General features: G+C 42.9%; 1 protein-coding gene across 1 annotated transcript in view; it reads right to left on the bottom strand.

The window, feature by feature from the left end:
* SLC22A3 (solute carrier family 22 member 3) overlaps nt 1–25,311 on the bottom strand; it is a 131,758-nt gene that overhangs the window by 43,269 nt on the left and 63,178 nt on the right. The window contains exons 4-5 of the mRNA XM_034670796.1: nt 2,537–2,640; nt 122–276 (exon numbers count right to left, since the gene is read on the bottom strand). Coding sequence (XP_034526687.1) covers nt 122–276; nt 2,537–2,640 — 259 coding nt within the window. The remainder of the gene's footprint in view (nt 1–121; nt 277–2,536; nt 2,641–25,311) is intronic.

The following is a 25,311-nucleotide window of genomic DNA, read 5'->3' as shown; positions in this document are numbered from 1 at the left end:
ATCATTACTGTGGCAGCCGCCAAGCCTCCGTATACGAGCCCCAGGAGGGCTGACTGGCTGGCACCACCCAGCCACCTGCCCCTGGCTGTCACAGAGACACAGAGGCGTAGCAATGTCTTACCAATCACGTAGCAGGTCATCCATGTCCCCTTTCCAAACACACCTTGTAGGAAGCGGAAGACCACAAACACAGGGAAATTCGGTGCAAATGCCACCACAACACCGGTGACGCCAACACCGAAACAGGATATTAGGTAAATGACTAGTCTGCCGTACCTTTTTGAGAAAGAGAGAGGAAGAAGTCACCTTCAACGTTTCCTTCGACACAATGAGAAAGACTATCATTAGAAGTGTGGTTAAAAGAGGTTTAAGTACAGAATTTTTGGTTTTAAGACTGTTGAAAATTCTACATTTTGTTTTACACCAAAGCCAGGGCAAATAAGAATGTGTGCCTCTGAAATGACATAACAAAAATATAAAGCACGGATTGTATTCTTTGGGATTGCCGGGACACTTTATAGCGTTTTTGTGAATGGAGTGGGAAGGGGAAAGAAAGATGGTCCCAGGCCTAGGCTTCAGTTTTGGCTCAAGCCTCAGCCAGTCATGCAACCTTGGGTCCATGTCTTCAGCAATCCAAGACCCAGATTGTGTTTGTTTGTTTGTGAGTTGTATTTTCCCCCTCCCTTTCTACTGTGAGACTGTAGAGGTTCAAAGGAAATGTTAATGTGAAAGCTTCTTACAAACTATGAAGTTCACAACCGATGTGAGCTGTTCTCAAGTTCTGCATTTTATCCTCACCACTTACACAACTATTATTAGAAGTGTAGGCAGAGGGTACACACTACTGTGTGCCATATTCTGGGATTCTGATGTTAAGCCAAATTATTGGCTGGTGGAAGCCTGTCATCCACGACCTTTAAGAGATTTGATTCAGAAACATTTTCCCATAGAAATTCCCACCAAATTCACATATGCAGCATCTTGCTTCGGTCAGCAGAGTGGAGACAGAAGCAGTCTTGGTTTATCTAGGTTTTGAAATTCACTGTCTGTCCTTCCTACACTGTCCTCTCATAGATATGTGGCCTGTTAAATTATGTCTTGTCCTTTCCTTCAGTGACATGAAGGAGAGAAGTTGCTGACAGATGGCTAGCCATGCGGTGAGGCAGACTCATTCATGGGTCTGTCTTCCTCTCCATAGCATTGAGTCATCTCCGAGGACGGCCACTCAGTCCCCTGCTAGGACCTAGGGAGGAAAAGCTTCCCTCCTTTAGTTGAGTTACTTTTATTTGGAGGTATGTTTACTGATTGTGAGAGAGAAACATGTAGAAGCAGAAAAACCTAATGTTTAAATCAGAAATACATGTTGAAAAGATATCTTTCCATTGTGAGTCATAGCCAGCTAGGGGAGAAAGTGATGTGTGGGGAGATTAAGAAAAGAAAGATGAATGGGAAGGGCTGTAAGAAGAAACTGTAGAAAAAGACATGGATAAAAGACAGGGAAAGAGAATAAGACACAAGGATTAAGGAGAAAGTCACATGCAGAAGAGGGTAGCAAGGGGCTGCAAGAGAAAACTAAGAGACAGATAAAAGAGCAGAAAAAGAAACCAAAGACTCTGCCCACTTTGAAGTCCTGGTCTGGTCAAATGCAGACCATCTATTGGCTAAAGGATTTGGGGCATTTTATTGTCTCCAATTAGATAATTAATGGCAGTGGGCAGTTCTCCAGAGGCACCTTTAGCACTGCGCACCGCAGCCATGGTCACAAGGATCCGCCCAGGCTGGGCTAGAGGGACCAGAGCAACATTCAGCCAGACGCGTCCAATGGCCAAAGCTTTCCTACCCCTGTCCTAACGGGTATAGAAGGAATAATTAAATTACTGCACATATTTTCATAGTTAGAATTGGGATAAAGGACTAGTTAAACAGAATACAATAACCAACATCAATAATGTTTGAAACAGGAATATTTGAATAGAAAGCATGACTATCTTCAATATACACACTCACCGGATCTGCCATTAACTGGTATATTTATGAATGTTAAATAGTAGATAAAATTCTTTTAATGGTCTTCGCAAAAAAACTTTGCAGAGTTTTTAACTTGTAGAATAAAATACAAGGATTTCTTCAAAAAAATTAAATGAAACATATTTGGAAGGGGCCAACTCTGACTAAATTAATCAGACCCCAACCAGTGAATCATGGAAGCCCAGGGAATCAGCTCCGCAGCGTTCAGCCAGCCAGCCATCTGCCCACGATGAAGTTACTGCCTTTCTGGTGTGTGTTTCCACTCAGATGCCTGCAGACTCACTGGGAGCTGCCCCACCTATTTGTGCAGTTCAAGGAGTAAGGAGATGGAGTTGAACAAGGAGAGAATTCGTCCAACCAAATAAGCATGAAAGGCACAAGTAGAGAAATTAAGGTTTTTTCCAAGTTTAGCAAAAATTGTTTTCTAATGGCTAACACTAAACATTTTCATCTCCACACATATGTACCATGTTCTAGTGCTGTCAGTGGCTGTCATATCCGTGCCTACCTGTCTGCTGCATAGCCCAAGGTGAAGGCCCCGGCCAAGAAGCCCAGGTTTAGGATGGCTTGTGTGAGGTCCAGCATCCAGGCATTGACACACACGAGGTCAAACTGGGAAAACAAAGCAAATACATGGGAGACATGTGACCCTGCTTATACTCAAGACAACTGATATTCCATCCAAATCAGCGATCATTAAACATTTTTGCCCAAACACTCCTTAAAATTTTTAAATGTATCACATGCATATTTTTATACTGATATATAAATGTTTTGTCAGTTTCAATAACTGCCAAAGATGTAATTCACTGTATCCAACAGTCTAAATAACAGAGCCTTGGCCACCTACCATCATGCAGTAAAAACAAGCTGTTCAATAGTCTCAATTTGAAATCAATCTTTTTTTCTCTCTGAATTCTTATTTTCACTCCCACATACCTACATCCTAATATTATATGTAGAAAATGTTTTATTGTGTTTTGCGTTAATGTGTACTGCATTAACGATGGGGTAAATAAATATTTCTGCCTGTAAAAAGTATGTATATAAATTGACATTTAATTTTAAAAACTTTTCCCTGTGACAATGTCTCTAAATATTTGCAACCTTTCTCATTGGGTTATAATGACAGTTACTAGAGCACAATGGATAGAAACAGAAAATATGATGACTTTTGAAAAAGATTTATTGCATGGGAATAACATTTTGTTGGAAATGCACCTCTGTATCTCTAGAAGAATGCTAAGAAAGCCTGGGGTTTTCCAGCTAGTTTATGTAATGTGCAGAGGAAGATTGTTTATTACCAGAACCAGTTAAGGCTAAACATCAATTCTGTTCCCTTTTTTCATTTTTAAAAATTTATGTGCCAGGAAAACTTGTTTGTATAAGCAAATTAATGAGAATGGAGAGAGTTTTGTTAGAACAACACCGTTCAATTCTTCTGGCTCCCTTTCAGTTACATGCTGAGACTCACATAGTGATCTATCATCAAAATTAGTTTTACTTTTCTATTAACCAACAGGCCATTGAAGTTCTCCCACAGTCTTGCTGCAAAGAAGGAAAAGGAAACCGCCGCACTTACAAAAAGTTGTTTAATCAAATCATTAGGGTCATTTACTTTCTTTCTTCATTACCTTCTTAATACCCAAACCAATAGTCCAAACTGTCCTGTTATTCGGTTCTCCAAAGATTTTTAAACCTCAGGTCAGTGCATCACAGAGGGATGGGACAGAGGTAGGATTCCTTTAGCAAAGTGGGAGAAGGAATTAGGAAAAAGGATCTGCATCCTCATTGCACACATATTCACAGGAAGATCCATTCTGGACCTACATGAGCTGAGGCCCTCGACCATGGATTCCCTTCAAAGGACCCCAGCCCTCCACCCTGTAATTGGCTGTGTGTACATCCAAATGGCAAGCTCTCACCCCCAGCTTGAAGAGCATTCGTAAATACACATTCATAAGCAAACTGTCACACTTATTTATGGAACCCAACTTCTTGTCTTGGTTCTACAGCTAATGTTCTGTCACTTAACATAGCCGGAAGAAAACAGGAGCATGCGTAGCTGGCCCACCTCACAGAATTGTGGGGAAGACTTATGGAGATTAAAAAAGTAAAAAGATTTACATAGACACATGGCAGTAGGAACTGTGGTGATTTAAAGGAGTTTTATCAACCATTTAGGTACTGCTTTCTCAGGCACAACAATTTTATTTTAAGTAAATCTGCAAATGTTAATTATCTGAAATAATTTCCCATTGGAATTAAATGTGTAGAGAATGTACTTAGAGGACAGCCACATGCAGAAGAATGAAACTGGACAGCTTTTTTACACCATACACAAGCATAAACTCAAAATGGATTAAGGACCTAAATATGAGACCTGAAACCACAAAAATCCTAGAAGAAAACACAGGCAGTAATTTCTCTGGCATTGGCTGTAGCAACATTTTTCTAGATGTGTCTCCTGAGACAAGGGAAATAAAAGCAAAAATAAACTATTGGGGCTACATCAAAATAAAAAGCTTCTGCACAGCAAAGGAAACAGTCAACAAAACTAAAAGGCAACCTACTGAATGGGAGAAGATATTTGCAGATGACAAATCCTATAAAGGGTTAGTACCCAAACTATACAAAGAACTTAACAAAACTCAAAACCCAAAAACAAATAATCCAATTTAAAAAAATGAGCAGAAGACATGAGGGGCACCTGGGTGGATCAGTCAGTTAAGCATCTGCCTATGGCTCAAGTCATGATCTCAGGGTTGTGGGATCAAGCCCTACGTCAGACTCCATGTTCAGCAGGAAGTCTGCTTCTCTCTCTACCTCTGCCCTTCCCCCTGCTCTCTCTCTCTCTCTCAAATAAATAAATCTTTTACATTTTTTTTTAAAAATTAAAAAAAAAATGAGAAGACATGAACAGACATTTCTCTAAAGAAGACATACAGATGGCCAACAGACACATGAAAAGATGTTCAACATCACTCATCATCAGGGAAACACACATCACAACTGCAATGAGATACCACCTCACACCTGTCAGAATAGCTGAAATCAAAAACACAAGAAACAAGTGTTGGCAAGGATGTGGAAAAAAAGGAATAGTCTTGCACTGTTGGTGGGAATGCAAACTGGTGCAGCCACTGTGGAAAAGAGTATGAAGGTTCCTCAAAAAGTTAAAACTAGAACTACCCTATGATCCAGTAATCCACTACTGGGTATCTACCTAAAAAATCCAAAAACACTAATTCAGAAGGATATATGCACCCTTATGTTTATGGCAGCATTATTTATAATAGCCAAACTATGGAAGCAGCCCAAGTGTCCATCGATAGGTGAACGGATAAAGAAGATGTGGTATATATACACAACGGAATATTATTCAGCCATAAAAAAAGAATGAAATCTTGCCATTTGCAACAACATGGATGGAGCTAGACAGTATAATGGTAAACGAAATAAGTTAGTTAGAGAAAGACAAATACCATATGATTTCACTCGTATGTGGGAGTTACGAAACAAAACAAAAAGAGAGAGAGAGAGAGAGACGAACCAAGAAACAAACTCTTAACTCTAGAGAACAAACTGGTGGTTTCCAGAGGGGAGGTGGATGGAGGGATGGTGAAATAGGTGATGGGGATGAAGGAGGGCACTTGCTGTGATGAGCACTGGTGACGTATGGAATTGCTGAATCACTATATCGTACCCTGGCAGTAACATAGCACTGTATGTTAACTACACTGGAATTAAAATAAAAACTTAATAAAAACAAACAAAAGAATGCAACAAGAATAAAAGTATATCAGATCTTAGAAATCAAACAAGCGATTTAAATGCCAAAGAAAACATTTTGCTTCAGAAAAGTGCAGCCAGTGTCAAGCAGAAATTCCCAAAGATTTTAGAATTTGCCTCCTCCATCTGTGCTTCAGATAACTGGATTAGTTAGGGATGCAGGCAAGCTTTTCATAGATGACATAACAAGGCCCAGCAAGAGCTATCCTTTCAATGAATTTGTTCAGCTGCTTTTGAATTGTATGAATTTAAATATCCCCCCATAGTCTTTGAATGCACAAAATATTCTTTAACATAAAACTGATTATCTTCTTCACTCTCCCATAAGAGAAACTGTCAAAAGGATTTTTCATATTTCACATTAAAATAAATATTTTTCATATTTTAACTGAAAATAAACATCTAAGTGGCTAAAGTTCTGTGATAACATTCTCTAAAGTACTAGGATGCCACCTGGGATACATACTGTCAGATTTCTGTGCTTTGTTCTGTATCCCAGGGGCTGGAGGTGTGGAAACTACGTTTCCCAGGATCCTTTGCCAGCAAGGTTCTATTTAGGCTCTGCCAGTGGGGGAGGGGAGAGTAAGTGCAAGATCAGAAAACAGGAGGAAGGTAGTGGTGACTCTGCTTCTGGATGTGGCAGCAGTTCCAGCTCTAATCGGGGCAGTGACAACAGTGGCTGGTGGCTGTAGAGGTCAGTCAGTGTTTCTAACCACTCCCCGTCCACATTGAGGCATAAGGGATACTGGCCCACAGGCTCTGTAATGCCTTGGAGCAGGGCAAGGGCTCTGCAGGTGCTGTCCTTCCTGATCTCTCCCCTCAGTGCTGTTTTAGCCCTTCCCAAACAACTCAAATCCAAATCCTTTTACTAAATCCCTTGCCGCTTGAAATACCTAGACTGGTTTCTGCTTTTATGACTGGGAGCCTGCTATCTATCAAAAGTACAAAATACATTAACTTAAATTGTGTATCTGTGAGGAAATGCATGTGCACATGTGCACACACACACGTTTCCAGTATAAGGACCAGCACAGCAGACACAAGGATTCAGGGGCTTGGTTTTGGCTCTAACTCATAGATCCAGGAGGCAGACCCTTGCCTCCTAATCAGCTCTGAGCTCACCGTTTGCTACGGTAACAGCTCTGGGTCTGTGATATGTTTTCAAGTTTAAAGAGAGGTTAACAGGCAATGAAGCCCACGAGCTTCATAGGCTAAGGACTTTTTCCTGAAATAAAGTACTGAAAGTTTTCTGTAGTTCCCAGAGAGACCTAAAACCTACCTCTCATCAAACTCATCAAATCTGAATCAAGGACACAAGCATAATTTATGTCTTTCTCCTAAGGCAATTTATCAAGAACAAGTGAGATATCTCCTTTTTATTAAGTGTACACATGCAAAGACATTCAAAAACTATTTTTAAATACCCATAAATCCATGTGTACCCATTCTGTTCATTACTAATCTTCAAATAACTTTTACACAAAGAGAATTACTCCCCTTGGCATGAGCAGAAAGCCGATCTGATAAAACACTCAAATAACTCTTCATGTAATGTTGGGAGGATTACCCTGCTTCATTTTGCAGAAAGCACAACTCCAGCCTAATTAGATACTTTTGAAGGGCTTCTAACCAGGGGTATTTCTCAGCTTTTCCTAGTTGTTACAATCCAATTAGACATTATGTTAATTTAAGATACAATGATTAAAAATGCCGGGACAAGGTATTGTTAGATACATGTTAAAGTTCAATTTCTAAATCATCCTTAAGACTAGAGCAACAGAACTTCTCCAGTATACAAAGGTCAAAGGTGATAAGTAAGGTAAAAATAATGCAGGTGTACAAAAGACTTAGAAACTCAGGAAGGGACTTGCCTGCTCCTTAAGCCACAGAGAGTGGACCCGGAGGACCAGAGGCTGGCTTTTTCACAGCTGTCTCTGGTACAAACTGTCAGGTAAGAGGGTCTAAGGTTAGAGGACATCACATCATCTGACTTCAGTCACATCTGTGAGGAACAGTCCTCTTAGTTGTTTGTACTGCTGTGGGAATTGTTTGTACTGCTGACGTCAAATGACCAGACATACGTGCCTTTGTTTCCATCTTCTAAGGATCAGTTGTCAGTCGAACCATTCCTGATCAGCTTTCAGTTCAAAATAGTGGCCATTAAACTCTTCATCAGTATTCAAAACAGCATATGTGCCTTTGGTGTGATGTCAGGTGTGGGGTGCCCTGGCTACATTTAGCATCGGCCAATTACACATCGACCTCCATGTGTAACAGAGCCTAATAACAGTTAAATATTACTGTCATCATAAAGAAAATAATGTGTGCTGGGCTTCCATGAGGGGAAAGGATAACATTAGTAATTCTAGTCATAATGAAAATTTCTTTAAAATTTATCTGATCACTTATATGGGCATTTTTTAATTTTTTTAGAGAGAGACAGAGTGTGAACAGGGCAGGGAGGGGGAAGGGGGAGAGAAAGAGAATCTTAAGCAGACTCCATGTGTGTGGAACCTGATACGGGGCTCGATCTCACGACCCTGAGATCATGACCTGAGCTGAAATCAAGAGGCAGACGCTTAACCAACTGAGCCACCCAGGCACTACTATCAAACAGTTAATGATCTTCTGATATGTACAAACCATCACAATAAACTGCAGCTGTAAGAACTAATCATCAGGTATTTACAGAAGCTTCCAGTGGTGCGCATATACAGATGAGGCTGGGAGAAGTACCAATCGATCTGCACACTTTGTTTCTGCCTCTGTGAGGAGCTTATTACGTTAGAGAGCCAAGGTCAACATATGTGAAGCAAATGTGGAGCACCTGCGATCAGAACTGAAAGGGGTTGACTATAAAATGCAGGACGGCCTCAGAAAAAGAAATGACTGGTGGGTCCAAAGCAGTCAGATACATGAAGAAGGTGGGACATAATCAGATCCTTCAACAATGAGCTGGACTTAGAAGGAAAAAAGTGGGGGCGGGGGAGAAAGGTATTTGAGCAGAGTGATGGGCAGCTCAAGTCACAGGAGCACGAATGCTAATGAGGTTCAGGTCGGCCTGCAGCAGATGGGGGGTGTCAAGCTCCGATTTGAAGCTAAGGAACCACTTGTCTCTATTCCACCCAACAGGGAATGCAGTGCGGGTCCCAGGGATGGGACAGTTTCTTTCTCAGGAAACTAGAGACATCAAGAGAGTTCAGAACCCAGGGAGGAGGAAGTTCTAGAGGACAGAGGAAGAATCTGCAAGGTCGCAAATGGAAAGGCCCAGAACAGATGTCCCAGCCCCGGGACAGAACAAGATTCCAGGGAGATGAGAGCAAGACCAGAAGACGGAGAGGAAACCTAACATCTGCCATCATCACCTGGAACACGTGGTATGCCATGTCGCCTGGCATGAAGAGGCGCCATAAATAAGAAAAGGCTCATATAAGCTGTCGCCTTACCTGTCCTCCAAGGGTGATAATAGCCATGCCTTCAGGTATGGCTAAGCAGATAAACCTCAAAATATAATGGAAAGATGTTCTTTAAGTGCATGGTTTTTTGTCTGGACTTGTCAAATTAGGAAAAATGCAAAACTGAATTTACTATAATAGCAATAACACCTAGCTGTTGATTAACTTATGCTCCATCACTCACCCTCCAATCTTAGAAGCTCAAACCATTTTATTTCTTTGTAGAGAAGACATGCAGTGACTCATCTTAAAGTGTTTATGATTTCTCTACATAACTAAGGACGTCTACAGACCAGAGGACGATGAGAGGCTCTGCATGGTGCACATCTAAGGACAGGCGAGCCACAGTGTGGGGTCAGCCATCTGGTCGTCTACCACTGCTAGCTCTGTGTCCTTGACCTCTTCGGCGCACTGTGTCCCCAACTATAAGATGAGGAAAAGGATGGGACTACAATATCATTGAAATAAAATATGTACTTACCCAATGCCTGAGATATATTAAATGCCTGATACATGTTACCATTTGCATTAGGATTAGTGTTATAATGATAATGATAATAAAAAATGACATTACTGGTGGTTTTAAAATGTGGTTTTCCACGCTGGCTGCTCTTTGGAATTACTAGGATAATTGAAAAAAAAGTCTAAGCCCCCTCCAGACCAATCCAATCAGAATCTATCTAATGAGCAGCTGAGATTGAAACCCACTGGCATAAAGGTTCTCAGCTACGTAAGTACCTGCCAGGGATGGCTAATTTTTGGATATCATACTGGATTGAATAGTGCCCCTCCCTAATTTTTGTCTGCCTCGATATTCAGAATATGACCTTATTTAGAAATAGGGTCTTTGCGGATGTAATTAGTCAGAATGAGGTCATACTGGATCAGGATGGGCCCTGATCCTGTGACTGGTGTCCTTATAAGAAGAGAAAACAGAGACACAGACTCACGCACGGGGAGAGCAGCATGGGAAGGCGGAGGAGGCACCCGCTAAGGACACAAGGGTCACCTGCGCGTTCATCTGAGGGGCTGCCCTGAAAAAGCACCTCAGCGTGCGCCTGACACAACAGAACTTATCGTGTCTGCGTTCTGGAGGCTGAAAGTCTGAGATCAAGGTGTCAACAGGGTTAGCGAGGCCTCTCATCTTGACATGAGATGGCCACCTTCTCCCCATGCCTTGCGTGGGCTCCCTGTGTGTGTGTCTGTGTCCTGACCTCCTCTTCTAATAAGGTCATCGGCCATTTGGATTAGAGCCCACCTGATGACTTCATTTTAGCTTACTTTCCCCTTGAAGATTCTATCTCCAAATACAGTCACAGTCTGAGGTACATATGACTTGGGAGGGGGGATGAATATATCTCAGCCCTTAAGAGCCACCAACACCAGAAGGTAATAGAGAGGCAAGGAGCAGATTCTCCTCTAGAGATTTTGGAGGGAGCAGGCCTCTGAAATCAGACTCCAGACTTACGGACTTCCAGAATGATGAAACATTGAATTTCTGCTGTTAACACAACCCAGTTTGTAGTAATTTGTGATGCCAGCCCTAGGAAACTAATACACATGTCAATCGGGATATTTTCAAAGTTTCTGTATAAAATGAAGCATTATTAAAAAAAAAAAAAAAAGACAGCTGTCCCTTCCTGGTCCAAGCCCCGTGGAATTCAGGGGTGCGCCCAGCACACCGGATCTACATCTGCACGGCTGCATTTCCCGGTGCTCCATCCTGCTTCCCCGGTGTAGCGTCCTGGAGAAAGCACAGATCTTTCTCTCACTGGAAAGGCCAGCACCATGCTGCCTGCGCCAAGGAATTCAGCGTGAACGCCTTCTGTGCAACGTGGTACACCTGTCCAGGGGCAGCCTGGGCCCTCGAATGTGCTGGCTGCCCAGGCTGAGAGGGCCTGACAACACAGACGTGGGAAGGAACTGAAGCCTCCTGGTTGGGACTCACCAGCAGGAGGTGGGAGATGGGAGAAGACAGGAGGCCTACCCCGCCGTGGCTGCTCGGAGATGCCGATGGTCCACTGGCCTCAGGGAGATGCCTGAAGGCTGAACACTGGGCAGTGTTTGCTGTGGACCTGTGGCCAGCAGGGGGGCTCGACCCCCTTGACTTGCCCTCCCTCCTTCCCTGCTTCTTCTCTTTCCTCCTTCACTCTCCCTTCCCTGGGGTTGCAGGTCCTAATAAAGAATTAAGATGCAAGCTCTTGTCCCAGGCTCTATTATTCAGGGAACCCAGGTAAAGGAGTGTTTAACAAGCAGCTCATGATCCTTTCAGCGAGCACGACACTATTTTAAATTCATGATTCTGCGTGTGGAGGAGTCTACTCAGAATGACATATTTTAATAGGTGAGTCATCAGTTTTGAATTATTGAGGGCACAAATAGTGCCAATCATAGCCCCTATTTTCCATGAGTTAGCCATCTTTAATCACCACTTTGACTTAATGCAATTCCATCTAGAAGGAAAGACCCATGCAAATTCTCATCCAGGAGCTGCTATTTTAGACCTCCCTCTCTGGACTCTCGGCCTTCCCTGTGGAGCCAATTCTGGAGGTTCTGGAGTATATCCCCAGACACCAGGCTTACCAGTGGATCCCACAGCCACAAACCTGGTGTTATCAGGTGTGCCCCTTTCTCGAAAGGGGGTCCTGTATTAGACCAGAACATGATTTAGGAACTGAGCCTCCAGCCTGGCTCTGACCATCTGTGGACAAGCACCTTGCACCCTGGGAGCAAGAATGATCAAAAAGGAACAGATATCTGACCTGCTAGACCCATGAAGTTAGAAGAGACCCTCAGCAGAATTACAGAGAAGTGCCTCGGACCCCACACGCAGGACGCATTAGTTGTTCTGTCACCCAGCATCCACTCATGCTTCCCTAGCAGCACTGCCAGACTGACTTCTGGGGGACTGCCCCCCCCACACTGTGAACAGCAAGGGGGACAGTCAGTCAAGGTGCTCTGCCCTCCCTCGCCAAAGCTACCACGTGGCCTGAGTTGGGTTGAACTCAGGATCAAATGATGGAATCGATATTTACTTGCTTGACACTTGCAGACACTCAGTAGATGTTTGTTCACTGACCGATTCAGTCAGTTATTCCCAAAAAATGGTATAAGGTGATCAATATTATTAGTACAAGACTTCAACAGAATGGCTCATGATTGAAGAACAACTGTATAGAACCAAGTCACATGACTTCTTAACCAAGTGAGTGTCTACAATCTCAGATACTTCATTATGTCACTTGACCATGAATGTTGTGGGAGGATGGACAAAACAATGCACTAGCTAGTGAATATCTACTATGTTAACCTTTGTGGGAGGCTGAGGGCAGGGGGCTGTTGCTTCTTGGCTTGGGATGACTGACAGCCAGTGCCCCGTAGCTCCATTTTGCTGGATTCTTATATTTTCCAGTGCAGGTCTCATACCTTTACTGTTCAGACACAGTGAGGTTTTGCATTTCTTTTCTTTTTACCTTTGTTCTTTAGTAAATAACTGCCATCAGGTAAATTTTTATTTTAATGACGTTTATTTTTATTGCAGATAATTGCTGTTGACTTCTTAAGCTATGTCCCAAAATAACAGCCACGCTTTCTGATAAAGCTGATTTCTAAGAAAATAAAAATAATGAAAAAGAGGGATTATAGTCCTCAGAGGGAAAGATGACTAAATTCAGAAGAATAACATCGAGCGACAGCCAAATGGGGATTAGGCTCACAGTGAAATGCATCTTTATGAGCAGTTGACTAGAAATATTTTTTTTTTTTACTAGAATATAAGCCGTTAAAGGAGAGCTTTAGAAATATACAGCATCTTGGTAAATCATTCTTTTCATAATATTAAGTGACTGGTTCTCAAAGTGTTTGGACCAGCAGCAATAGCACCATCTGGAAACTCATGAGAAATGCAGATTCTTGGGGTCTACCTTAGACCCACTGGATCAGAAACTCTGGGGTGGGGCCCCAAATTCTGCGTTTGACCCAGTCCTCCAGGGGATTCCGCTGCACATTCAAGTTTGAGAAACAGAGAATCTAATGCACTGTTTATATTAGTAATTTTTCAAATTGGAAACTCTGACGTGGACTGTTGGTCACCTTCGGGGAATCCGGGGGATATTGCTACAGGCTTCTTGAAAGAATGCACAGGCACTGTATTGTTTTGCTTAGTGCATTGTCTTCGGTTGGCTCTGTGACGAATTACCGCAAACCTAGCAGCTTGCGTCCACGACCATTCATTATCTCGCAGCTCTGTAGGTCAAAAGTCTGGGCAGGCTTGGATGCGTTCCCCACTCAACCTCTCACACATGTGGTGTCAGCCAGGCTGGGCTCCCATGTACAAGCTCTGGGAAGAATCTGCCGCCATGCTCATCCAGGCTGTTGGGAAAATCCAGGTCTTTGCGGCTGTGGGTTTGGGGTCTTGTTTTCTTGCTGTTGCAGGCTAAGAGTTGTTCTTAGCAATTAGTGGCTACTATCAGGCCTTTTCTGTGTGGCCCTCTCCACCTTCAAAGCCAGTGACGGTATATCAAGCCCTTCTCATATTTTGAGTCTCTCTGAACTTCCTTGTCTAATAAAATATATAAAATGTGCATAAAATAATCCATATCTATGCAAATATACAGAAAATGTCAGAGGGAAGGGTACTCATCAAGCTAATCAAAAGGTTCTGAGTGGTTGGATGATAGGTAATTTTGTTTTCATACTTTTTTGTGTGTTTTCTTAATTGTTTTTGCACTATGTACTATTTTCATGTATTTTATTAGAAAAACATAAAACTATGTCCACTTTGGAAAAATTCTATACTGAGTATAAAGGCATATACTAGAAGGGTGAGGAAGGAGATTGGTTGAGGGAAATAATGTAAGCATGGCAAGGGGAAGAAGGGACAAGAGGCCTCCAGAGAAGGATGCAACTATCTTTCAAAGGCTGGTGTAGGGTGGAGTGGGGAGCTCTTCCTGGCAATTATATTTGAGATAATTTCTAGTACAGAATTAGGGATGAGTGAAGGTTAGGTGGGGAGATTATCTTCTTAAAAGTCTCTCAATAGGGGCACTTGGCTGGCTCAGTCGATAGAATATGTGACTCTTGTTCTCAGGATCATGAGTTCAAGTCCCACACTGGGCATGGAGCCTACTTAGGAAAAACAAGTCTCTCAATAATATTTACTTTTACATGAAATATAAGAAATAACTAAAAATGCAGAAACACAAATCAAGAACCTCTCTCAAGGTACAGCTAAAGCCCTGATTCCTAAGGCAAGTCTACCCTTACTCCTGGCAAATCCAGTTCTGGTAAGTGAGCTTTCATGGTGGAATGCAGCTCTCCCTCATTGCCATTCCTACCTGGTCTGAAGCCTAATGCTCAGGAGGAACTGGGATTTTGTGTACTCGACCTTTGATACTACCCTTCAGGTCTCTGGGGCACTGTTTGTCTTCAATCTTTTTTCTTTCTCTTCTTAGGACTGGGACATCTCCATCGATCCACCTTCAAAATCACTTATCCTGCCTTCTGCCATCTCCAATCTGCTACTGAGCCCATTTAGTGAACTTCTCATCTCAGTTACTGCACTTTTCAGCTCTATAATTTCCTTTTTAAAAATAGTTTTCAGGGGTACCTGGGAGGCTCAGTTGGTTGAGCATCTGCCTTTGGGTCGGGTCATGATCCCAGGGTCCTGGGATCGAGCCCCGTGTCAGGGTCCCTGCTCAGCTGGAAGCCTGCTTCTCTCTGCTCCTCCCCCATGCTCATGCTGTCCCTGACTCTCTCTCTCTCTCAAATAAATAAATAATCTTTTTTTAAAAAGATTTTTTTTTATTTATTTAATAGAGAGAGACAGCCAGCAAGAGAGGGAACACAAGCAGGGGGAGTGGGAGAGGAAGAAGCAGGCTCCCAGCAGAGCATGGAGCCTGATATGGGACTCAATCCCAGGACCCTGGGATCACGCCCTGAGCTGAAGGCAGATGCCCAATGACTGAGCCACCCAGGTGCCCCTCAAATAAATAAATAAATAAATAAATGAATAAATAAATAAATAATCTTAAAAAAAATAAAATAAAATAGTTTCCATTTCTCTGTTGAGATTGTCTACTCATCCATTAAGACCACTTTTCCTTTAATTCTTTGAATATCATATAACTGGTTGAATGTATTTATTGATAATAGCTGCTTTGAAGTCCTTGCCTGCTAAATCCAACACCCAGGACCACTCAGAGTCAATCTCTATTGGCTGCCCTTCTCCACCCACTACCACCCTCTACCCCCACCGCACAATCACATTTCCCGTTTCTTTGCATGTCCTACTGGCTCGAGATGTCAATGGACCAGGGCCTAAAGCTGGCAGGTAATAGTCATTTCAGCCTCTCTGTGTCCTTTGTGCTCTTCTAAGGATTGTAGACTCTTGTGCTGGTAGGAAGTTATCTGGGCTCACACTGCAAACTCTGACCCCCTGTGAGGTATAGCCATGATAAGAGCTCAATGTTATAGCTGGCAGCTGCCTCTCTTAGCCTGATCCTCTGGTGGTCGGAAATCTCTTACTCCACGATTCCAACATTGCATATAATGACATTGCACTTTATTCAATTCTATCTCCCATGAGTCCAGTGGAACAGAGACAATTTTCAAAATCGAAAATTGTGAGGAACATATTCCTATCTGTAGGAGCTACCTAGTCTTCTTATGAAAGAAAACACTCATTTTACAATTATTTTACAGTCTGAAAGCTCATTTCATGTGATCTTTAAATGTGGAAAATTCAACATTATCATGTAGGTATAATGTTATGAGGGCCAAAGTAGGATAAATACCAATTTTATCCAACTTAATTTGCCTAAGAAAAAGAAAATAAAAATCCAGATTCACTTTTTCATTTATTAACAGTGCATTCATGAAACTACATATAGCTTGGGTGAGAGAAAGCAAAAACCCTATTGGCTAAAGATGTAAGAGACCAGAATCTCAAACTGGGAGACCAGCTAGAAATTAAGTGAGCAAGCTTCCCCAGAAGCAGGAGAACCATGAATCCTAGAATCTAAATGTCTAGTTGACCCCTAAACAACACAGGGGTTAGGGATACGATCCACTGTACAGTTGAAAATTCATGTTCATCTGACTCCCCCCAAACTGAACTAACAGCCTATTACTGTTGACTGGAGGCTCTACTGATAACATAAACAGTCAGTTAACATCTAGTTTGTATATTATATGTATTATATACTATATTCTTACCATCAAGTAAGCCAGAGAAAAGAAAGTATGTTCCCATATCCCAACTTATTACAAAACAAGTTCTTAAAAAAATTATGTAAAGCAACTTACTAATTTATATGGATCACAGATTCTTCAGTAAAACTCTTACATTGACCCCCTAAAATAAAAATAGGCATGATCTTCCATAGAAATCCATTCTTCCCCTATAAAGTTTTTCAACCCCCGTTTTTTTTTTTTTTTTGCTTTTTTTTTTAATAAATGTAGGATCTGTCTAGATTAGCCTCAGTGTTCGTGAAAGTGCCCACAGGTTCTTCCTGGAGCTGATTTGTAACCCTTCCCTGAGCACAGTCCTCTAAAATAATGAGGAGATATGAAGACATGTAAAGGACATGATCAGTATATATAAAATGACTCCATGTTTTGGAAACAAGGATATCCAGGCTAGATGATGGGGGAAAGAAAAACAGGGGACATGGTCAGCACATATATTTTGATGCATTTATCTGCATATGATTTGTAAGCACAGGTAATAAATAATGAGATGCAGCTCAGAAACAACGGGGAGTGCTCAGCATGAGTCCTAGCACCTTGCTCATAAACTCTAACTGCAATTATACATGAGGGCTGACTTGTATTTGAAATCTTACAACAATTAGCACAAAAATAGGCCAATCGTTTGATAACTGTAAGTACTAAAGGGGAAAAAACAGATAGGGTTTATCTTTAGAAACATTATAAGGTTTCAAAGTAGTCATAATAATAGAAGTTTGGTTGCATTTTATGATTCTTTGGTTTCAGAAAAAGAAGGCACCAAATTAACCTATTATGCAGCAAGAGACGTGGGGAAATCTACAGGTACCAAAAGCAGTTCTATCACATCTACTTGGAATTTTGAAAACAGAACCAAGGAATATGTTGCTACTGGAAATTTTCTCAAATACAGACAAAAGTAATATTTGGGCAGCCTTCTGGGCTGTAAGAGCCAATGGAATGTGCAGGAAGGATGTCATAAGCCATCTGATTGTAGGATGGGTGAAACTGGCAGAGGAAAACTAAATAATAATAATAATGATAAATCCCACAATAAGCTTAACCATCCCTTTTGAAAACATAAATATATATATTTTCTATCTGTCCTTTGGAAAGACAGACTCCCCTTCCCCACCTCCCATATTAGGGTGTGATGTGGGTTCTGTTAACTCTCGGGGCCTCTCCCAGCACAGCTTTTAAAAATCTACCCAATGCCTTTTAAAAATCTACCATTTTGATATGTCATAGATTTCCTAATATATTATTAAGCCCATCAGGTGTTCCTTGCAGAGGAATTCCAGTGGGGAGAAGGAGACCCATCACATTTTACTAGATTTTAGTTTCTGTGTTTCAAAATCATTGGCACCACGTTTTCTCCACTTGGAAACCACAGATACCAAAGATTTTCATAATCTAGTTCGAACACGGAGTAACACGTACACCTTCTAAAGTCTGCCAAAGCCTGTGTTTTCTAAGAACACACTCCTAGGACACAGTCAGCCAAGCTGATGAAACACATCAACAGTGCTACATAAAAATCGACTTCCTCAGAATATGAAAAGGAGCTCACAGATTTTAAATCTCTGGTATTTTCTCAGTTTAACATGTATCTTTCTTAAACTTCTAAAAATCACTGGATTTGGGTATGAATATCCTATCACCAGCTTTCTGACTTTGACACCCCATTCTAGAATCATCTAGGCCTTCGTTTTGTTCACATCTCCAATTAGAGACACTGAACAGTCCTGAAGGTCCGAGCTTTCCTATTCTGATAGTTTCTGATTCTGTGAATGTGGAGTGAGTGTCAGGACAGAAACACCAGGTTACTCACAGCCTTAAAATAACTGCTATTTCATTAGGAGGGAAAGAGACAATGAAAAGTTTTTGAGGAGAAACGTAACATTAAATAAACCAACAAAAAAGCAGAAGCTATTGTCAGTGTACAAATCCCCACAAGGTTAAAACCGATTCAAGCAAACAAACAAACAGAGCTCTTTGAGCCAAAGCCGAGGTTCTCAGCAGCCGTGGTCGGCCTCTGCCTCCTTTACTGTCCTGTGTTCACTTCTGCTTTGTTTTTTGTTCTCTTGGTGGTTTGTATCTGAAAGCAAGAATAAATGGGACTTGACAACAGATTTATTTTTATAACATTTCCAATTGCTTGGAATCAGGAAAGAGATTTGAGAAATGCTTAATCTTAGGAGACTTTGGGCCAAGACTTTTTGGTAGAGAGCCCCGGGAAAGTCATGGGACAATGGGATCATTGACTGATCTCCTGCTGGAGAGCACAGCTCTGCAAACGTTTCCTTGTTGTGACCGTAAAGTTGAGAATTACTTGACCTGAGGTGCAGACTCGATTTTGTTCTCTATCTAACCGAATAGTGTTCTAGCACACACACACCCTCCGTGCCCAACAGTGTCTGTCCCCAGGTCCTGAGGAGGCCTTGCACTGTCCTGCCCAGGTGTTGAGTGTGTTAGAAGGAAGGCACGAAAGGCGTCCCAGCTCCCCTTCCAGGCCTGGGATGCACTTTGACCCGGACTCTTCAGGATAGCCATTCTAGTGTGTTATGGGACCCGAGACAACATTACGTTTAGTTGTACAAGGCCCTGAATTGAAAATATTTCCTTCTTGGGGCACCGGGCGGCTCCGCCGGTGAAGCACCTGCCTTTGGCCCAGGTCATGATCTCAGGGTCCTGGGATCGAGCTCCACATCGGGCTTCCGACTCAGCAGGGACTCTGCTTCTCTCTCTCTCTCTCCCTCTGCCTGTTCCCACTGCTCATTCTCTCTCTCTCTCAAATAAAAAATACAATCTTTAAAAAAAAAAGACAATATTTCCTTCTTAATGCATTGTATAAAACAAATTGTTTCCATTAGGATTACTTGGAGTTATTGAAACCAAAAAATACAGATGGTTCACAAAGACCCTGTTTTAAGGCCCCCTAAAGGAAGTGTCACTGAGGACAGTCCCCAAACACACAATAACCAAGTAAGCAAGACCGAGCAACACAGCAGCATCAACAATCTGGCCCCGTGGTTCTGCACATCCAGGCAGCTGGGGAGGAAAGACACAGACGACACTGCTTGTAAGTACTGAGGCAGGCTTCACATCCGGAATCCAGGGGCTGAAACTGCCTGCCATCAACACTTGGCATTCGCTGGGGGCCACGCCCTCGATTAGCTTGTACACACTGCCACCTTGAAGCCCTCCAGCAACCCTGTGAGCTAGACATGATCATTATCCTCATTTTACAGCTGAAGAAACTGAGATTAGAGATAGGAAGCGAGTTTGCAGTTTCACACTCATCAGTAGGCTGATTACCAAATCTGCCCCTTCATGCCCGAGTACACCCCAGCCTATAGCCATCCTGCACCCCTGCAGCTTGTACAAAGAAATGCAGTTTTTAAAAATTGCTGAAATATACATTCTTCATTTAAACAGGTAACACAGATCTTCTTAAACTGCTTTTACTTGGATCCATGTATAGTGCAGCAAACACGCAAAATTCTCTTGTTGGGAGGATTTTTTAAAACTCTTTTTCCTTTAAATAAATAAGCATTAATAATTACATAGACTTCATTAAATTATCTCTTTTTAGTAAGTGAGCTACGGCCATCATATTTTTGCCAATTGAGTATTGCCTCATATTTGCTCTAAAATTTTCTGCAATTGGTATAACGCAAAAAAAAAAAAAAAAAGTTGGTATCGTACCAGTCTGGTTTCTCATTGTCTTCAAATGGTACTCTACTAGCTTCATGTTGCTCTTAGAACCAAGGTGCGAGCCCTACAAAGCAACCTTTTTCATGACACATCTCCAAAGGCAAGAGAAACAAAAGATAAAATGAACTTATGGGACTTCATTCAAGATAAAAAGCTTCTGCACAGCCAAGGAAACAGTCAAAAAAAACTAAGAGGCAGCCCACGGAATGGGAGAAGATATTTGCAAAGGACACTACAGATAAAGGACTGGTATCCAAGATCTACAAAGAACTTCTCAAACTCAATACACGAGAAACAAATAAACAAATCAAAAAATGGGCAGAAGATATGAACAGACACTTTTCCAATGAAGACATACAAATGGCTAACAGACACATGAAAAAATGTTCAAAATCATTAGCCATCAGGGAAATTCAAATCAAAACCACACTGAGATACCACCTACGCCAGTTAGAATGGCAAAAATAGACAAGGCAAGAAACAACAATTGTTGGAGAGGATGTGGGAGAAAGGGGATCCCTCCTACATTGTTGGTGGGAATGCAAGTTGGTACAGCCACTCTGGAAAACAGTGTGGAGGTCCCTTAAAAAGTTAAAAATTGAACTACCCTATGACCCAGCCATTGCACTACTGGGTGTTTACCCCAAAGATACAGACGTAGTAAAGAGAAGGGCCATATGCACCCCAATGTTCATAGCTGCATTGTCCACAATAGCCAAATCATGGAAGGAGCCGAGATGCCCTTCAACAGATGACTGGATTAAGAAGCTGTGGTCCATATATACAATGGAATATTACTCAGCTATCAGAAAGAACGAATTCTCAACATTTGCTGCAACATGGACGGCACTGGAGGAGATAATGCTAAGTGAAATAAGTCAAGCAGAGAAAGACAATTATCATATGATTTCTCTCATCTATGGAACATAAGAACTAGGAGGATCGGTAGGGGAAGAAAGGGATAAAGAAAAGGGGGGTAATCAGAAGGGGGAATGAAACATGAGAGACTATGGACTATGAGAAACAAACTGAGGGCTTCAGAGGGGAGGGGGGTGGGGGAATGGGATAGACTGGTGATGGGTAGTAAGGAGGGCACGTATTGCATGGTGCACTGGGTGTTATACGCAACTAATGAATCATCGAACTTTACATCGAAAACCAGGGATGTACTGTATGGTGACTAACATAATATAATAAAAAAAATTAAAAAAAAATAAACCAACAACAAAAATAAAATAAAATAAAATAAAAACTATTAATAGAAAAAAAAAAGAACCAAGGTGTGAGCCCTTGAATACAAGAGTTATCCATCTTGGTCTTAAAATTATATTTGTTTTGAAAAGGAGAGAAGGTTCTAGAGTAGAGTGTCACCTTGGCTGTTTATATCTTTTTCTTGGCTCAGAAAATGAGAAAATAGACCATTGCTAAGGCTATATTTATTATGTTGAAACTTAGCGAGGCATTTCAGAAAGGCAGTTGTGCTAGTTTTGGGCACTAAGGTGCATCTGGCTGTTCGAGAGCCAGATCTGGTTCAGATCTGGTCTGATAGATTCCTGGAAAGAGGCACTACCACCGACGTTTAAGGTGACCACGTGGTCTCTGCTGTGGTGCTGTCCACCCACCCACTTGGGAAAGCGCTAGGTGTCGGGCTTCCAAAGCTAGCCACTCGGCACCCACTCTTGTCTGTCCTTTGGCTGTATCTGGGATGCAGAGATGCCGGGCAGGGGCTGTGCACTGCAGGGCTGACAAGTGTGAGGAGACATGACACACATTCATTTACTTTAATAACTTAGTGCTTAAACCAGTGGTTGGCACCCATCCTAGAGAAAGCCTAAATGACCTCCCTGCCGCCAAGTCTTTTTTCTTTTTTGCGGACTTTCCCAGTCCACATCTGCTCCAAACTGGAAAGCAGAGCCCCCAGAGATGAGCGCCCTGGTACCAGGAAGGCGTGAGTCATGGGAAAGGCTGGGCTCGGAACAGCCAGCATCTCCTCACTAGAGCTGCGTGATCTGGGGTAAGCCAGAGAAGGGTCCTCTGTCCACCAGATACCGCCACCGTTAGAGTGCTCCCAGACCTTGTATGGGCCCCAGCCTGAGAGAGGTGCAACAGAGCTAGGCATGGCATAAACAGGGATCGTTCATTCATTCTTTCACTCATTCATTCCAAAGACGTCTACGGACTGCTCCTGGCTGCAATGCATGTTGCCGTGTGCTGACAGGGGATCACGGCTGGGCTCTGGTTTGCCAGAAGTTTCCAGTGCAGCATCAGTGGAGTAGTATGTGGAAGAGAATGCAAAGCGGAATGTGTTCAAATGCCATAAGGGACCCACAGAATGCTACGTAAGCACAGCGCAGAGAGGCGTTCCAGCTGGGACATATATGTCAGGAAAGGCATTTTGGAGGAGGCAGCATGTGAGCCAGGCCCTGAAGAGCTGGCTGCATCTGGACACACAGAGAGGAGGTGGGAATGAAGCAGGCTGGCCAGCAAGGAGACATAGGAGGGGAAGCGTCGGGCAGGACTGCAGCACAGAACTCGCTCGCCAGAAAGCGTGACGGCGAGACTGAATAGCCAGGCCATCTTCATAGCTCTCTATAGTTCCCAAAGCAGTTTATCCTCCATTATTTTGTTTCAAACATCAGCCTCAAGATTCTAATTATGTTTGTTTTCATCAAGCTTCAAGTGAAGAAATGAATGTGAATGTCATGTAAACACTGTAAAATACTACACTAAGATAGGAATATTTTACTAATGATTAAAGACTGAGAAAGTAGAGCTGTAGTATAATTCAATCAGATGTATATACGACCCGATTAATGCCATGTGCCCCCTGCCCTAGCTTGATAATAATCATGTGAGAGCACTAACGACGCCTGGCTCTAACACTGGCCATCCACGGCTCTCAGTGATTCGTTTTTAGAAAGATGGAGATACGACAAGAAGTTTACGGGGATGCCCACCTATGTCGGACGACTATTACAAATGGGCCAGAGACCCAGCCCCAACACTGGATGTCTCTGAGGACTTGCAGCCTACCTAAGGATCGCTGAGCTAGAGTTCCCACCCCATGGGCACTCTAGGTACAACGACAGTACCATCCCATGGGAACCTTGCCATGCTGCCATCAGGAGGCAGGATCTAACTCCCCTTCCCTGGAATCCAGGCCTGGCTTGGGACTCTCCTGGAACCAAAAGAATGCAGCCCGGGTGAGGCCGTGTGACTTCCAGAGATAGGCCATCAGCAGAGACACAGCTTCTTTCTGCCTTGTGAGCTGGAACACGCAAGGCGCTGTGAGCTGCTACGTGGGAGGTCTGAGGCTGCCATGCTGGCAGGAAGCCCATGTTACCTGGAGAGGTCAGGTGCAGAGAGGCCCAGGGGATGTCCCAGCTGACAGCAGTGCCACCTGCCAGACAGTTCTCGCTGCTGGCCATCGGGCCATCTCAGCCTGTGAGCCTTCCTATCTGAGGCCGCGCATCATGGAACAGAGACGAGCATTCCCTGTTGGGCCTGTTCTGAATCCCTGACCCACGGAATCTGTGACTACAAGTGTCATAAGCCACTAAGTTTTAGTGTAATTTCTTACACAGCAATATTAAGTGGCATCTCAAGTTGATCTGTAACGGTTTATTTCTTTAAAAAAAAATCTAAAGTAAATATGACAAAATGATGACATTTGTTCATTTTGGACAGTGGTGTGTGAATGTTTAAGTTGTTCCTTGAAAAATTTGGCATTTTTTCATTGAAAAGTTTACATGAAACGCAAATTGCCAAAATTTACAGTAAATTTCTAAGTGCTAATGTTAAAAAACAAAGAAATTCCAAAGGACTCACATGTAAGGCTCTTTGTATTTCACTTTGTCCTCTTAAGGACTCAGAGATGGAGATGAAAGTCTCTGTAAAGTGGCCATGAGAGTCACGAGCACCTGTCGCTGGAATGGCTCAGATAACGGCTCCAGGCAATAATAGTCCCGTATTGGTTCCTACGTGTGGAAGAGTTCCATAATAGTCTGGAAAATGTTAGCACGCTACAGCAACATTATTTACAAGATTTTTTTGAAATGCTAATGGATCTTGGCCTCGTTGAGAAGGTTAAACAAGTAAACACAGGCATTCGGGGATAATTCGCTAATACACTAAGTCAGCGGCTTGGGCTGTTTACAGACGGAGTGTTAATGAAAAAGTAAAGAACAATGGAAAAATGAAATCATCAGTAAGAAAATCTCCAAAGAGCATCCACATTCCTAGCAGGCACTCAGAAATATCAGCAATGGTGGAGATAATGAGATCCACGATAGTTAACCTGAATTACTTCGACTAAATTGAGTATTTTCTGCAGACTGTCTCCAGATTTCGGATCGTGGTTCCTGGAAGTATGCAGGAACCAGCAGATAGGGGCCCCCGCCTGGCTGTGCCCATCTGCTTAGATGTGCTTGGCCTCAGCAGACAGTGGGCTGAGTGGGCAGAGGAGATACAGAGGTACTGGGGGCCCAGGGTGAGCCAAACAGTGAAATGGGAACTGGGAGCTGTGACAGCAGGGTCACTAGGAGTACGAATCACGCCCCTCCCCTCGAGCACAGATGACGCTTTGTGTGATACACAGGACCAGGAATGAGGGTTGAGCGAACAGCAGCCCCAGGTCTCTGGAGACCCCGGTAAGAGCTAATTCTGTGGATGGTGGGGACCGAGAGAGGAAACTGGGTTGAGAGGACAGTGGGATGTGGGAACAATTAGAGCAACAGTCCTTTCAGGAAATGTGCTTCCGGAGGGGAACATGGGTCCTCAGCTGTGGAGGGATTCAGGCATCGGAGAGGATGTTCTATGGATGAGACACACTTTAAATGTGGACGGGCAAAAATGCCAGTGAAGGACACCAAGAGAAAAGGTGGTGGTGGAGGGAGCAATCCTGTGAAGTGGCCAAGACCAGAGCCCAGGGCTGTAGACAGCCCTCCTTGGAGAGGGGCGTCAGGAGGAAAGGATGGAGCCGACCCAGGTCAGTTCTTATACCGGTGGCAGGACAGTCAAGAAGCTCCTTGTCCCAAGTCTTCCACGTCCAGGAAGTGGGAAGTGAGGGGATTTGCTAGGAGTGAGAGGCGAG

Source organism: Ailuropoda melanoleuca, chromosome 10, assembly GCF_002007445.2.
Source record: "Ailuropoda melanoleuca isolate Jingjing chromosome 10, ASM200744v2, whole genome shotgun sequence".
Lineage (NCBI taxonomy): Eukaryota > Metazoa > Chordata > Mammalia > Carnivora > Ursidae > Ailuropoda > Ailuropoda melanoleuca.
This window is presented reverse-complemented; position numbering and strand designations above follow the sequence as displayed.